This window comes from Saccostrea cucullata, unplaced genomic scaffold (genome assembly GCF_032062105.1).
Source record: "Saccostrea cucullata isolate Sc308-1 unplaced genomic scaffold, CSIRO_AGI_Scuc_v1 ctg2841, whole genome shotgun sequence".
NCBI classification, from domain to species: domain Eukaryota; kingdom Metazoa; phylum Mollusca; class Bivalvia; order Ostreida; family Ostreidae; genus Saccostrea; species Saccostrea cuccullata.
This window is the reverse complement of record NW_026933988.1, coordinates 65,166-79,304: the sequence shown is the minus strand read 5'-3', so window position 1 is coordinate 79,304 and position 14,139 is coordinate 65,166. Positions and strand designations below refer to the sequence as shown.

At 32.3% G+C, this 14,139-nt stretch overlaps 2 protein-coding genes across 2 annotated transcripts; one reads left to right on the top strand and one right to left on the bottom strand.

Moving 5' to 3' along the window:
• Window positions 1-144: 144 nt before the first annotated feature.
• LOC134239747 (uncharacterized) lies at window positions 145-9,223 on the bottom strand. Its single transcript, XM_062721901.1, has 9 exons — window positions 9,083-9,223; window positions 6,556-6,710; window positions 5,829-5,905; window positions 5,524-5,649; window positions 4,861-4,938; window positions 4,290-4,383; window positions 2,758-2,834; window positions 1,637-1,707; window positions 145-1,487 (listed from the first exon to the last, which is right to left on the bottom strand). The coding sequence occupies exons 1-9, from the start codon at window positions 9,177-9,179 to the stop codon at window positions 205-207; spliced, it is 2,058 nt and encodes a 685-aa protein (XP_062577885.1). The 5' UTR covers window positions 9,180-9,223; the 3' UTR covers window positions 145-204.
• A 243-nt stretch (window positions 9,224-9,466) lies between these two features.
• LOC134239749 (zinc finger protein-like 1 homolog) lies at window positions 9,467-12,611 on the top strand. Its single transcript, XM_062721903.1, has 6 exons — window positions 9,467-9,595; window positions 9,955-10,075; window positions 10,658-10,851; window positions 11,136-11,490; window positions 11,849-11,972; window positions 12,386-12,611. The coding sequence occupies exons 1-6, from the start codon at window positions 9,494-9,496 to the stop codon at window positions 12,576-12,578; spliced, it is 1,089 nt and encodes a 362-aa protein (XP_062577887.1). The 5' UTR covers window positions 9,467-9,493; the 3' UTR covers window positions 12,579-12,611.
• The last annotated feature ends 1,528 nt before the right edge of the window (window positions 12,612-14,139 follow it).

The window sequence follows — 14,139 nt, the reverse complement described above, 5'->3', positions numbered from 1 at the left end:
CACTGTAGGAGGAGTAGCATTTCAAAAAATTGTTTTCAGACAGACAGAGGGATGGATGCTGAATGCATTACTATCTCTGACCAGTAGAACTAAAAAAGAAATAAAGCACTTAAGAAATAATTTTATAAGACCAGTAATATATTTTTTAATGATCAAAGTACCCACAAGGAATAAATCTTCAATTATAAGCTAAAATCTGTTCATTTATAAAGAAATTAATTGAGAATCAATTGCTTTTATACTCTCCTCTTCTGTTAGTTCTCTGTTCAAAAACTTCCACTTGACAATTTTCAAGTTTTTGAGAAATTTTCTTCTTTTAGCAGGATTGCTAAGATCATAGTCTAATCCTTGAAGTGTTACCATAGAAGAAACCTCAACACTTTTCTGCCATTGCTTTGCCAGTTTCAAAAATCCATTTCTATTTCCCTTTGAGGTTTTAGAATTATTTTGTCTTTGTCCCTTTTCTTCTTCATCTACCTTCTTTTTTTTGTTCTTTCCATCACTCTCTCCCAATTCCTCATGATCGAAATCTTTTTTTCTTTTCTTTCCTGATTTTTGAGCTACGTCTCCATCCACTAATCTTGAAGGCGTGTTGGTAATTTTCCGCTGCTCTTTCACTTTCCTTTTGACTTCCTCTTGCTCCTGACAAACCATTCTTACCTGATCGAGATCTGAAGAAAATTGCATCACAAGTTTCCGAGCACTCTTTAATTTCTTGTTTTGTCTGAGAGGATGCACATTCTTATCGGATTCATGTTTCAATTTCTTTAACGTCTTTACGTAAGTCCGGACCAGTTTCTTTTCCTCTTTATGCACAAGAGGCAGATCATTTAGTGTTGTAATTAGTTCCTCAAATGAGCATTTCTTCACAGCTTTACTATCGATAAAGACTTGAGGCATACTTCCCCCTTTAGCTTCATAGTGACTCAACATTTGTCTAGGTCCTGTGATTTCTGGCCTACCACTAACAGCACTAGATATACAGAGTCCCTGATCATTCTTGACCTTGGAAACCTTCCTTTTCTTTGATACATTCGCAGATGGACCAGGGTCTGTATAATTGCATTCATTTAGATATTGGGGGTCTACATTTTGCTGTCGAATGTTCTCAAATACTGGTTCCCCTTCATCTCTCCTTGAATTTGGTAGAGGTGTTTCAGTTTCATCTCTACTCATATGCTGAACTCTAGAAACTGGTTCCCCTTCATCCTCACTTAAATTTTGTTGAACTCTAGAAACTGGTTCCCCTTCATCCTCACTAGAACTTTGCTGAACTCTAGAAACTGGTTCCCCTTCATCCTCGCCAATTTCTGATTGCTGCATGTTTGAAACACAATCATTGCCACCTTTCTTCATGTCTTTGTGTAAACTCACAACTTTACTTCTGTCCCCTGCTGACAGTGTTTTCGAAGATTCATCATTTGTGTCTGAAAGCCAGTTATTATCTTCATCGCACGATTCGCCTTCTCCATCTTCCTCGACGATATCTACAAATCAGGTAAAAATAATACGTATAGTTCTCATCTCTGTAAAGATAAACAACCTATACATTTAATATATATATATTTAAGTGCATTTCTCAGTATTTTAGCCAAAATTTAAATGACAGTTATTTTTTGGAGTAAAGAGATCATACCTCTCTGAAAGGTAAAGTACTTCATCTTCTTTGGTTCAACACTTTCCATAAACTTCTCCTGATAAGTATTACTGCAATAAAAAAAGAATTGAATAAGTGATTTCATTCACTTTTCTTAGAGACATAGCCAACATAGTTTGAACTTTATTGTATTTTTCCTGAAGTTGAAGAGTTCCAATACTTGAAGGAACTGTTTGCTACATTTTTTTGTCTATATATGGTGTTGTACACTTCTTTTGAAAAAAGGTTGGATAAACAAAACATCTAGAATATATGCTTAGTAATTACTGTAAATTTTTCTTTGAATTTTACAAGAATTTTTATCATCTGATATCTTTTCTAATCCCCTGGTAATGCAGGCTGATTTTTTGTCTATGGATATCTGATGGCGATATAATCTTAAATTAAGAATATCTTGAAAAGTTATAAACAAATAAGGTATGTTCCATATGTCCTTAAAGTATTATTTCTTATGTATGCAGTAATTTTTATTTTTTATCATCTCTTTTTAGAATACACCATAAAGGATAAATACTATAGCATGATTCTCAAATCTTACAGTATCCCAAAATGATTTAACCTTAAAAATTCAGTTCTTCTGTTTTAGAACTTTTTGTAATATCTTCTGTTTTAGAACTTTTTGTAATATCTTAGAAAAAATACCAAATCAAAAGTAGCTGTCTAGGCTTCATAACATTCAAATACTTTGTTTGAACAAAATATGACAGCTGAATCTCGATTTGTATCTGATTTACCAGTAAAACCAAATAGGAGACAAAACATGATGACTTTATTTCATGATTTACCAAGGATAAACTTGTTCGTGATGATTAATTTTCATGATCAAGCCTTTTTTGATCTGTTGTTAATAGACATGTGCACTTTAAGGACCGGTTCGCAGCGAGAAATATTCGCGATGAAGAGGATCTTGCGAACTTCGCAAAAATTTCTCGCACGTGAATAAAAGTTGGTTTACAGTATCTTCTAGAGACCATTTCAGTGTTGAACCATGTGATGTCTTAACATAGTGTTTTTGCAAACTTATTCCCAAATCCCTACCATCCATTCTCTTTCCAAAATGTTTTGTGGGGGGATGCATGTTCAGTAGACTTAACACTAACCTTTGATACATGTCTAATGGTTCTGACTCATCATCTGGTTCTGCAATTGTGCATGGTAAAACTGCACCATCTGGTAACTGCAATCAAGAATAAAGATAAAGTTCTGTTCAAGATCTCAGAGCCCAATCCATCACTACACATCCTCCCATTAATATCCACTCCCTCTCTTGTTAAAATGAAGAGTAGATGTGAAACCTGATTTAATCTGGAGCTTGTATTGCACAAATAACAGAATTTATACATGCATTTGGTAGTTTGTACATTTTGGCAATATACACTCAATTTGCCCTTAAGGGACAATAACCCTCTGCTCCACATTTCACGACTTTTTTTTAAAATTCCAAACATTGATTTTCAGCAACAACTATAACATTAAATTCAAATAGAAAATAGTTTGAGGTATGAAGCATTGCTTACTTTTTCAGAAATGAATAATATGTCAAATCATGATGTGAAGAAAATTTGATATGATCATTAGAAAGATCAATTATTTTTAATCTCACAATTAAATTAGAAATATGAGGTACATATAAAAATAATATTTACTCTCATACCTATCTAATGCCCTTTAGAAAACATACTGAAGCGATGCTTTTTAAATCAGAATATCAAATTGTTTTCTGTGCATGTAAAATAAAATGCATTCATAAACAAGAGTTATCGTTCCATTACCGCCCTTGAAATTCTTTTTTAATGAAATAAAATATTATTTAAATGTTTATAAACAATTCTGCGGCTGTAATTTCTGTACAATTAAAAGACTTACACGTTTAGAGATAGATTTTTTTCAATAAACTCCGTATAAAGGGACTGAGTATAAATGTTTTAGGTAAACTATTAAAAATAATTAATAAATATACCATCAATAGAACTAGAAATCAACCTCTGAAGGTTGGGGTAGGTTTGCTTGAGTTAACTATAAAATGGTCCTAATGATAGAGATTTGTAAACTCTGGCATGACAATTCACTGAATTTCATGACAAAATGCCTGAAGAAAGTTATCTTTCTTATCTTTAGAGTTATCTCTCTTATCAGAGTATCAATGAACCTTAACCCATATTTGACTCCAAATATATTACTTTGGCATTTTGTAAATATATGAATCAGTATACAGTAAAACTTGGATATAACGAAGTCACTGGCACCAGCAAAATAACTTCCCTATATCCGTAAGTATAGGTTACATCATAGAAGCCGAGTAGTATTGATTATATCGTTTTAAAACGATATAACCAATAGTATGAGGCATCTATGATGTAAGCAACTTGTCGCATGTCTGATGACGTAAATTTCATTGAGAGTGTCAAAATTCAATAATAAAAAAAAGATTCATTTCAAGCTAGCTCTCCAACATGTCAGACGTTCTTAGTGAATTTGACTGAGTTTTTAACTGAGTTTGAAGATTTTGACAATTTATTTTTTGAGCACTCCACGCCCTCAATTTCCACGCCCCATGAAAACGATATAATCAATACTACTCGGCTTCTATGATGTAATCTATACATGTGAGTAAAATACATGTAATACTAACCCAAGGGTGAACTGTAGGAGCAAAGATGCCCAGAGATGGATAAAGTTCTCCATACCACCTTTTACAGTTGAGGAGACAGGTTTTTGCCAGAACCCTATAATAAAAAATAAACTGTACAATTTGCCTGCAAGGTATGATTTAGATATAAATATGGCCAATATAACTTTGAATTCTTAAATATTATAACACCCCTACTTATTGGGGCACTGAATATGTATATATTCTAAAATACATTTTAGCAACATTATCAACACATTAGTACAAAACAAGTTAAGGAGGACCATTATCTTGCCTTTTTCCAAACAGATAGTCATAACACTTTAATTTGTCTGCAAATCAAAAATCATCAAGGGAGATAACTTCCCTATAAAAATGTTCTTTAAAAGTGCTTCAAAGATATACATGTAAAATGTATATATATTAAAATAAATGGAAATTTTTTTTATAATCAATGTAATCAATTCTACATGTACATGTAATTAAATAGGAATATTAAATATCAGTGCAAAAAACCCATGACTCTACGAGCTATAATCAACAGACAGCCTAAAGGACTTCCCTACAAACCTACCATAACCTGCTAATCAGAGCCATTAATGTCAGATTCTGTGGTACCAAAGTTCCAATGGACAACTGCTGCTTCAAATGACTTCATTTTGTCAAGGGGCTTAATTATTTAGCACAGAAAGCAATGAATAGGTACACTGTAAATAGATACTGTAGATGTACTTTTTTCCCCATGGTATTAATTTATGCTATGTACGCGGTCACAAATTTTCTGCAGAAATTTGTCCAAGCATACTTAATGTAAATGTACTGTACGGCATACAATGACAGTCTGAGAAATCTGAGAAAATTTACTACCCACGGATTAAATCGAAATTGAGATTCCGCCGAATTTTGAACCCGTGGAAAAATAGTATGTCTACAGTAACTGAATATATGTAATGAAATCTAATCTTGCTAGCTATGCACAAATACAGTAACTCATTAGGCCTTAAGGCTTCTTTTGTAATATCAAGAAATAAGTTCCAGTACTATTTCTACAAGTATCTCTCTCCATCCCAAAAAAGGTAATGTGTTACTGCAAAGTTTTTTTTCAATCTAAGTGGTAAATTCATCAAAGAATGTTTAATTCTCACTCCATGTTTTTTTCATTGCAAATTGTGGGTAGTCATTGGCATTTACTCAATGTACTGCATTTTAATTTTCCTCTATCAAACTGAAAGGATACATATATGCTGTGAAGCAGTATTTGGTTGTCTGTTTGTAAAGTTGTTTAGCTCCCATCAGTTTGACTAGCAGGTGCTCCATCATTTGTCGAGAAGGAAGATAAACACTTCTGGCCATCAAATTGCTCCTGATAATGGAAAAGGAAAATAAAAATGTTTAAAAAGTATTCTTCTTTTATAAAAAAGAAATTGTTGGCACCTAATACTGCATAGAGTGACTGTATTATTTATAAAAACTGATTTTCAGGCATATCTTTGCCAAACATCGAATTAATTTACCATTTTTTAAAAGATATTGCTCACTTACTGCTGTAGAATGTGCAATAAATTGTCCACAATCTTTTCCACTTTCATTTCAGCTAATTTTGCCAAACATACTTTTATCTACATAAGAAAAGAAAGGAATGTGTGAATTTCATGAAAATCTAAACAAATGCAACAAAAATGAAAGCAAAAGACAGCAAGCGGTCAATACGTTATATCGCGACTTCCAATGAGTACCTCGCAGTTATCTAACTTACTACCGCTCTTTTGCTGGGGAGTCGAGAAAAGTCTACATTTCTGGGGGCAAATGACATTGTTTACAGTAGTGACAATCGAATGATTCGAACAATTTAATGCCGAAATCACGATGTTTTGCCAGATATTGAACTCCAAATAGTAGATTGTCAATTAAGGAAAGTTTAGAATATTTTATCTTCTTAAAAATGTGACGATTTTCAAAGAAAATTTAACGAGAAGAGTCGTCCGCTTATTTAAAAATACATGTATCGTTAAAAATGTTACAATTAAGGATTGGCTCCTCTCAAAAATATATTAGACTGGTTCATCGATTGTTTAGCGAGGCATTCCACCAGGATTTTCTACTTATCTGTCCTTATAAATGCTACAATGATCGATCTTGCATTGTATTGAAAAGCACATTGCCCCCACCCAACAGACGATTCCTACCTTCTTCGCGAAAGAGTTCCGCTAAGTTAAGTAATCGCGATATCAAGTATTGTAAGAATGGTGAACATAATATAAGAACATACCCTTTTTAGGAACTGAAGAGTTTTTTCACTCCGTAACTGGGCATTCAGTTTGTATATGATACGACACAGAGCAAATTCCTCCGTGGAAAGGACTATCTGTTTCTCTTTAGCCATTTGCATCTCTTTCAGGGCCATTAAAACCGTTTTCACTTTACCTGTATTTATTGTATGAAATGAAGTTTTATTGTTCTTTGTTGGTGATTACTCATTTTATGCAAACACTGAAACGTACACTTTAATTTGAAGTGCATTTTAAGAATTATGATTCATCAGTTCATATATACATACAAAACATATATGCACATGTACAATGTTAAATTGTTGAAAGTATACACTTAAAGGGAATTTAAGAGTAAACATTTGCCTTGTACGAAAGCCGGATAGGCTCATTTCTGAAAAGATAAAAAAAAATTTAACTCGTTATAACGAGTTAATTTTCTCGTTATTACGACTTAGTAATCTCATAATAACGACTTAGTATCTTGTTATAACGAGTTAATTATGTCGTTATAACGAGTCAATTATGTCGTTATAACGACTTAGTTTTATCTCGTTATTACGAATTACTTATCTTGTTATAACGAGTTAGTATCTCGTTATAACGAGTTAGTTTTCTCGTTATAACGACTTAGCTATCTCGTTATAACGAGTTAATTATCTCGTTATAATGAGTTAATTATAATGAATTAGCTATCTCGTTATCACGAGTTAATTATCTCGTTATTACGGGTTACTTATCTCGTTATAACGAGTTAATTATCTCGTTATAACGAATTAGTTATTTCGTTAAACGAGTAAATTATCTTGTTATAACAAGATAATTAACTCGTTATAACGAGTTAATTATCTCGTTATAATGAGTTAATTATCTCATTATAACGAATTAGTTATCTCGTTATAACGAGTTAAATATCTCGTTATAACGAGTTAATTATCTTGTTATAACGAATTAGTTATCTCGCTATAACGAGTTAATTATCTCAATATAACGAGTTAGTTTTCTCGTTATAACGAGTTAGTTATCTCGTTATATCGAAATAATACGTTGCCCCTTTATTTCCAAATTAATAGCAATATAGGAATAAAAAATGGCTGTAGGTTTAATGCCATTGAAGTTTATTTGATAATTATCAGTCAAAACTTATTTTCAAATTGATAAAGAGATGCAAATTTAATTTGCAATATGATTAAAAATTATTAATATTAATCTTCTATCTTGCTGTCAATAATCACAATTTTATAAAAATATCAAATTTTTTAATTGAACAGATTTACACATTTAAACGAGGACATCTCTAAGGACACAATATCAAAAAAAAAAAAAAAAACAAATTGCGAAATGTACTTGCTTTAAAGTTTGGCAATTTATGTATGACAACTTTTCCGATAAAAGACACAATTTTTTTTATATGTTTAAGATGACTTATTAGCTTCCATAATCAATGTCTAATTTCCTATATTAATACATTATAATAGCAAGCTAATGCAGGCATTAATGCAACATACACTTACAGTGTGATATATATATTTATTATTTTTTGAGTCAGAAATGTTTTGAAGAAGGGGGTATGGAGAGATCAGCAATTAGATCATGGGCCCGCGTAAAATTCGGGGGCTACTGTCCACTGACTCATTACACAACATCACGAGGCAGCCAAAAGTGTCCGTATACATGTTAATGTAATTATCTTCGGTCTTTTAAGTGAAACAACACAAATCAACTGCATCATTTAAAAATAAACTACAATCACAGACACAACCCCTTGAAAAAAAAAAAAACTAGTTTGCTTTTTTTCAATGAAATATTTATCATACACACTTTAAACAAACTTGATCGACTCGGTTTAGTATGCCATACTTCCTATCACTTAGATATATCAACTTTAGAACAGTTTTTAACTCGTTATAATGAGAAAATTAACTCGTTATAACGAGAAAAATGAACTCGTTATAACGAGAAAATTATCTCGTTATAACGAGTTAATTTTCTCGTTATAACGAGATAACTTATTCGTTATAACGAGAAAATTAATTCGTTATAACGATATAACTAACTCGTATAACGAGATAATTAACTCGTTATAACGACATAATTAACTCGTTATAACTAGATAACTAAGTCGTTATAACGAGATAATTAACTCATTATAACGAGATAATTAACTCATTATAACGAGACAGCTAATTCGTTATAACGAGATAACTAACTCGTTATAATGAGATAACTAATTCGTTATAACGAGATACTAACTCGTTATAACGAGATAATTAACTCGTTATAACGAGTTAAAAAAAAATTATCTTCTCAGAAATGAGCCTATCCGGCTTTCGTAGCCTTGAGACACAGCTTTAATTGTGATTTTTTTCTATTATACTTTAGATTAATATACATGTACATGCAGATGCAAAGCTGATAATGGCCATGAAACAAGGAACATGCATACTAAAGACCAGTCAATTAAAATTTCTCTATGTGTGATTTGTCAAATACTGTAAACATTAAAATCAGAAAGAACATAAAGATTACCTTTCTCTGTCAAAGGGGTGCAGAGAGATATTACTGGCGGGGGTCTCAAAGAACGATTATTCCAGACTGTCTGTAGTAGTGTATCTGAACCAGCCATTTTCCTTGTCTACCACGTGGTGAAAGATTCTGGATCAAATAAACGCTTTGAATTGGATAAACATACAAACTTTCAGAAGTTAGAGACAGTGTCGAAAGTGATAAATTATTACAAGAATGAAACATTCTTAGATTTAAATATTAAGAAAATAAATTATGTATTTATTATATATCAAATTTATTTAATTTTATTTTTAAAAAATAAAAACGCGGATTTTCATCCGGCTATACTTCGAGTACTAGTTTGTCCTCCACGTTCAAACTTCCGGTGAAAATAAAAAATTCTCAAATCGTAGTTGCTATCGTTTTAGAAGGATGGGGCTCTGTAAATGTCCCAAAAAGAAAGTTACGAATCTCTTCTGCTTCGAACATAGAGTAAATGTTTGTGAGAACTGTTTGGTGGCAAACCATGCAAAGGTATGCTTTCCAAAACTGGCAAAAGCGACTTGATAAGTTGTTTCATACAGTCATAGAAATAATCAAATATTGTTGCATATTTATAAAACATTCATGTGCAGAGCTCGAGCACTGTATACTGTATATTAAATGTTGTAGGCTACTAAATGTTGTACATCTGAAAGTTTCATTTAAATAGGGACTTTGACATGTTTCAAGATTTTTTTTTAACAAAAACCAGTCATTTTAATATTACTGATTACCTTTATTTTCAAGAGAAAGATTTTAAGAAAAGTGCATTTAATTGATAAAAATTTACCTGTGAAGTTACACATAAATGCTATTATTGCAAATAACTTTCCGATTTTGGTATTTTTCAGTGTGTGATCAAGTCTTATCTGCAGTGGTTACAAGACAGTGATTACAACCCAAATTGTAGCTTGTGTCACCAATTACTAAACGATGAACAGTATGGAGATTGTGTTAGATTGACTTGTTATGGTTAGTCCATGTTAATTATGTACCTTCAATTAAGCACTGAATTTCTTTTTTTTTGAATGTTATCAGTTGTATCAAAGACACTATCGGCAATTGTCCCTGGTCATGCCAAAAAAAAAAAAAAATGAATAAGTGCAGAAGCATTGTAGGAAGATTATTTTTTGGCATGGACAGGGGTGTTACACTAGAAACAACATCTAAAAGTAAGAAATCAATACTTATATATACACTTCTTAATTTTCTATTCATAAATGATAATTAACAAATAAGATATAATTTTTAGAGTTTCATTGGAGTATGACATGAAGTTGGTCATGTGATCAAATTCAATAAAGGGCGCTATTTTCATTTATCTCCATCAAAAATTTATATGCAATTCAGAACTGGAAAAGGTTAATAGACATATTTTAAGAGCCACTCTGGTGTGAAAAGTTCAGTAATACAATTGATTATTGCAAGGGGGAAAAAAGACAAAAACAATTTACAAGGGTAGTTGTTCCACATTCATCTAGGAACATAGTCTTTGTATCAAATTCAATTGTTCTTCTCTTGGGAGATATTTATTTATTTTCTATTGTTTTTCAGATATTTTTCACTGGCCCTGTCTGAACCAATATGCCCAGCAGTTCCCTGCCAATACAGCACCTGCTGGCTATACATGTCCCACCTGCAGTGCTGGAATCTTTCCTCCATCCAACATGGTGTCACCGGTGGCAGACAAACTGAAAACACTCCTCTCCACAGTGAACTGGGCCAGGGCAGGCCTGGGATTACCACTGGTACATCTAATGTCTTTATGTTTTGAAAGTTGCATTCCATTATTGGTATTATTATGATATTTTTTTAATGTCCAGATTTGTGTAAATTTGACAAAGCTTCATAAGAGTGTCACTGTGCCTTATCCAATGAGAGATTTCGAAATTCAGTAGCCAAGTTTGTAGTTAACATGTTAACCATGTATAACCTGGCAAAAATTCTTATTTCAAGTCCCATTTGTTTTGCATGGTTTCAATATAGCAATATTTTGATTCATTTATTTCACTTTATTCACTTCTTTTTGAAGATATATGAACCCCAAGAGCCAGTCCTCCCTCCCCCACAGGAGGCCCCTCCACTCACCCAGAGTACCCCACTAAAGTCAGAGGCCACACTACCCACACAGAACACCCCACAGAAATCTGGCAGCATTCCAAGTCATGTGACCACTCCTTACTCCACAGGATATTCGAGTACACCAGCTGCTTCTCCTTACCCCTTAGGGGCCTCACCGAACCCCCAGATGGGGAACTCCTACTCCCCCGTGTCACCTCCCAACTACAACAACAGACCAAGTGCGCACGTTCCCCCTAATCAGCACAGTGTGATCAGCGTGGACGAGGGGACCTCAGCCAGGGGCCAGGATAAAATCTCATTTGGAGGTATGGACAGGGCTCAATTCATTTGGTTTCGGTTGTCTTGAATTATGTACATGTAAAATGAAAAAAAAAGGATAAATTTTCATCTTTCATCAGGAAGATTCCATAATACCAAGAAAACTGATGGTGAGAATCAATGAGTTAATATTTGCACAAAATCTTACTGTTCCAACCTAATTCAATATGTATTAACAGCTCCTCAAAAAATATCACTAACATATAGAGAAATCACACATCTTCCAGAGTTCCTTCACCTTATTTTTTCTCCCTAAAGTTAAACACTTGCATTCTCAGTTTTTTTTCACAGTGATAAATGCAGATCAGCTAGTGCATTTGTTGTGCATTTCTATTTATTTTACAGATCCCAGAAAGTTATTTGATTCCACAAAGGAAGACACAAATTCAATATTTAACACATCACAGGACCATGATGAAAATAAATACAGAAGAAGATCTGCAATGGAGTGGCTCACCAAATGGCTGAAGTAAGCTCTGTTTGATTAAAGCAACAGCTTTCAGGTGTGGTACCATTGTGATAAAAATCAAATCTTTGTTACGCTTTGAAATTCTGATAGTCTCTTAATAGAGCGACCATCAAAATTTGGAGTGTTACAAATTGGGCGTGGTATTACACACTGCTAAAATCAGGCTCTCTATGCTGAAAAATATTGCCTTGCTCAAATTTAAGTATTTTTACAATTTTAGTACTGCAAAAGTACATTTTTTTCATGGAATCACAATTTGTGTTCAATTTAGGAAAAAAAATTACCTTGTTATCATGGATTGCAACTTCATATCATATATGTATTTCTTTTTCTAGAAAAAATATTTAAACTATAGAGAACATTTCCTCTTATTCTGGATTTTTTGGAATTTTTTTTTTCTCTCTTCATTTTAGGTCCCGAGAGAGTAAACATGGGAAGAAAGATCCCCTGACATTGAGGAAGCGTTTTCTGATGGTTTTATTAATTGGGGTGATAGGATTTTTGACAATTATTGTGATATTCTCAAAACTAGGTCGAAGTGATGTCGACGATGACCCCTTTGCAGGAAATCCTCAAGTGAGAGTGATAGATAACATTCTTGAATAATATGCCTGACACTAAAAATGTTCATCTGTTTTAACTGCAAGTCAACAAATATATGTAACTTGTACGTATTGTTATCTGAAGTGATATTTATGGGTTTTTTTATCAGAGAATTGGTGATTTTTTTTTTAAAATGAGTTATATTTAAAAAATTATTAATCATGAATTTTTTTCTTTTTAATCCTAAAAGAAGAAGGTATGGTTTCCATAAAAGTTTTGCCCTGTGATTTTCTAAAAAATGAAACTGGTGTAAAAGTTGAAAACTCATGCTTTTTGAATAATTGAAATTCAATGCAGAAAAATCATACAAGTGATTTTTCTCACATGTGTTTTTAAATGCTAATTATGATGTCTTAAACATGTGCATTTTCCCGTATTTTCTTAAAAAGTTGCAGAAGACACCAAATTTCAATGGAATTTTCTTTCAGATAACATTGTCCACAGGCATCGGCCACAAAGATCTTGAGATATGTGATTTGTTATTGAATTTTGCACAAAGTATCAAAAAATTAACATGGGCGACGGCTGTGGACACTGTTTTCTAAAGGAAAATCTCCCTTGAAATGTGCCATTTTGAGGCTTTTTCTGTTGAAATAGAGAAATGCTTCACATTAATGACGTCATATTTGCAGTAAACCTTCATGCCATACTCTTTCCTGATTTATCAGAGTCATTTATTAAACTAATATTTTAGCCAGTTTCAAAACATTTTGATGTCATTACATTTTTAGGGTGCAATAAAGCTAAAACCATACCTTCTTCTTTGATAAAGTTGTTCTAACTTGGAAGTCTTCTTTGAAGAAATACATGTATCTCCGAATTTGGATCCGGATTCAGATTTGAATTCCAAAATAATTTGTGGCTCATATTTTAATACATGTAGCAAAAAAAAAAAAAAAAATTTCTATGACAATATTAGCAATTTTAAGATTTGGCATGAAGACTTAACTTAAGTCTGTAAAAAAAAGATCCACACAATATCATATATTGGTAGACTTTTGTGATTTGGATACAAAGTATTTTGACATACAAGTTGGTAGAGGTAATAACTTAATTCAAACCATACATTGAATATGTAGCTTAATTAATTTAAAATAAAAATGATATTATAAATTAATTGCTTTTGTGCCATGATAGTCATGATAATCATTATATGGTTTATATGTATGACTTGCTGCATATGAATTTTACTCATTTTATAGGCACATTTTTGTGTATGTACATACATGTATGTGATCAGAACTCTGTATGAATACCAATGTATTGAAATGAGTCAGCATTCTCCACAAGGTTTTAAATTTAGGTCTCAAGCTGATATCTCAAACTTTTAATAGAAATAATTAAAAACTTAAACTCTTTTATTGGCCTTGCCAGGTTCCTTATATTTAGTTCCTTGAATTGTTCAAAAACTAGTAAACATATATCTGTTGAAAAAACATGTTCAGACTACATACTATACAATTTTATTTACCAATGACTCTAACTATTGTATGGATATAGATTGTTTAAGCATGTTAAGTCTGTGACACTTTTATTTGCAAAAGACTAATAAAGCTTTCAAGAG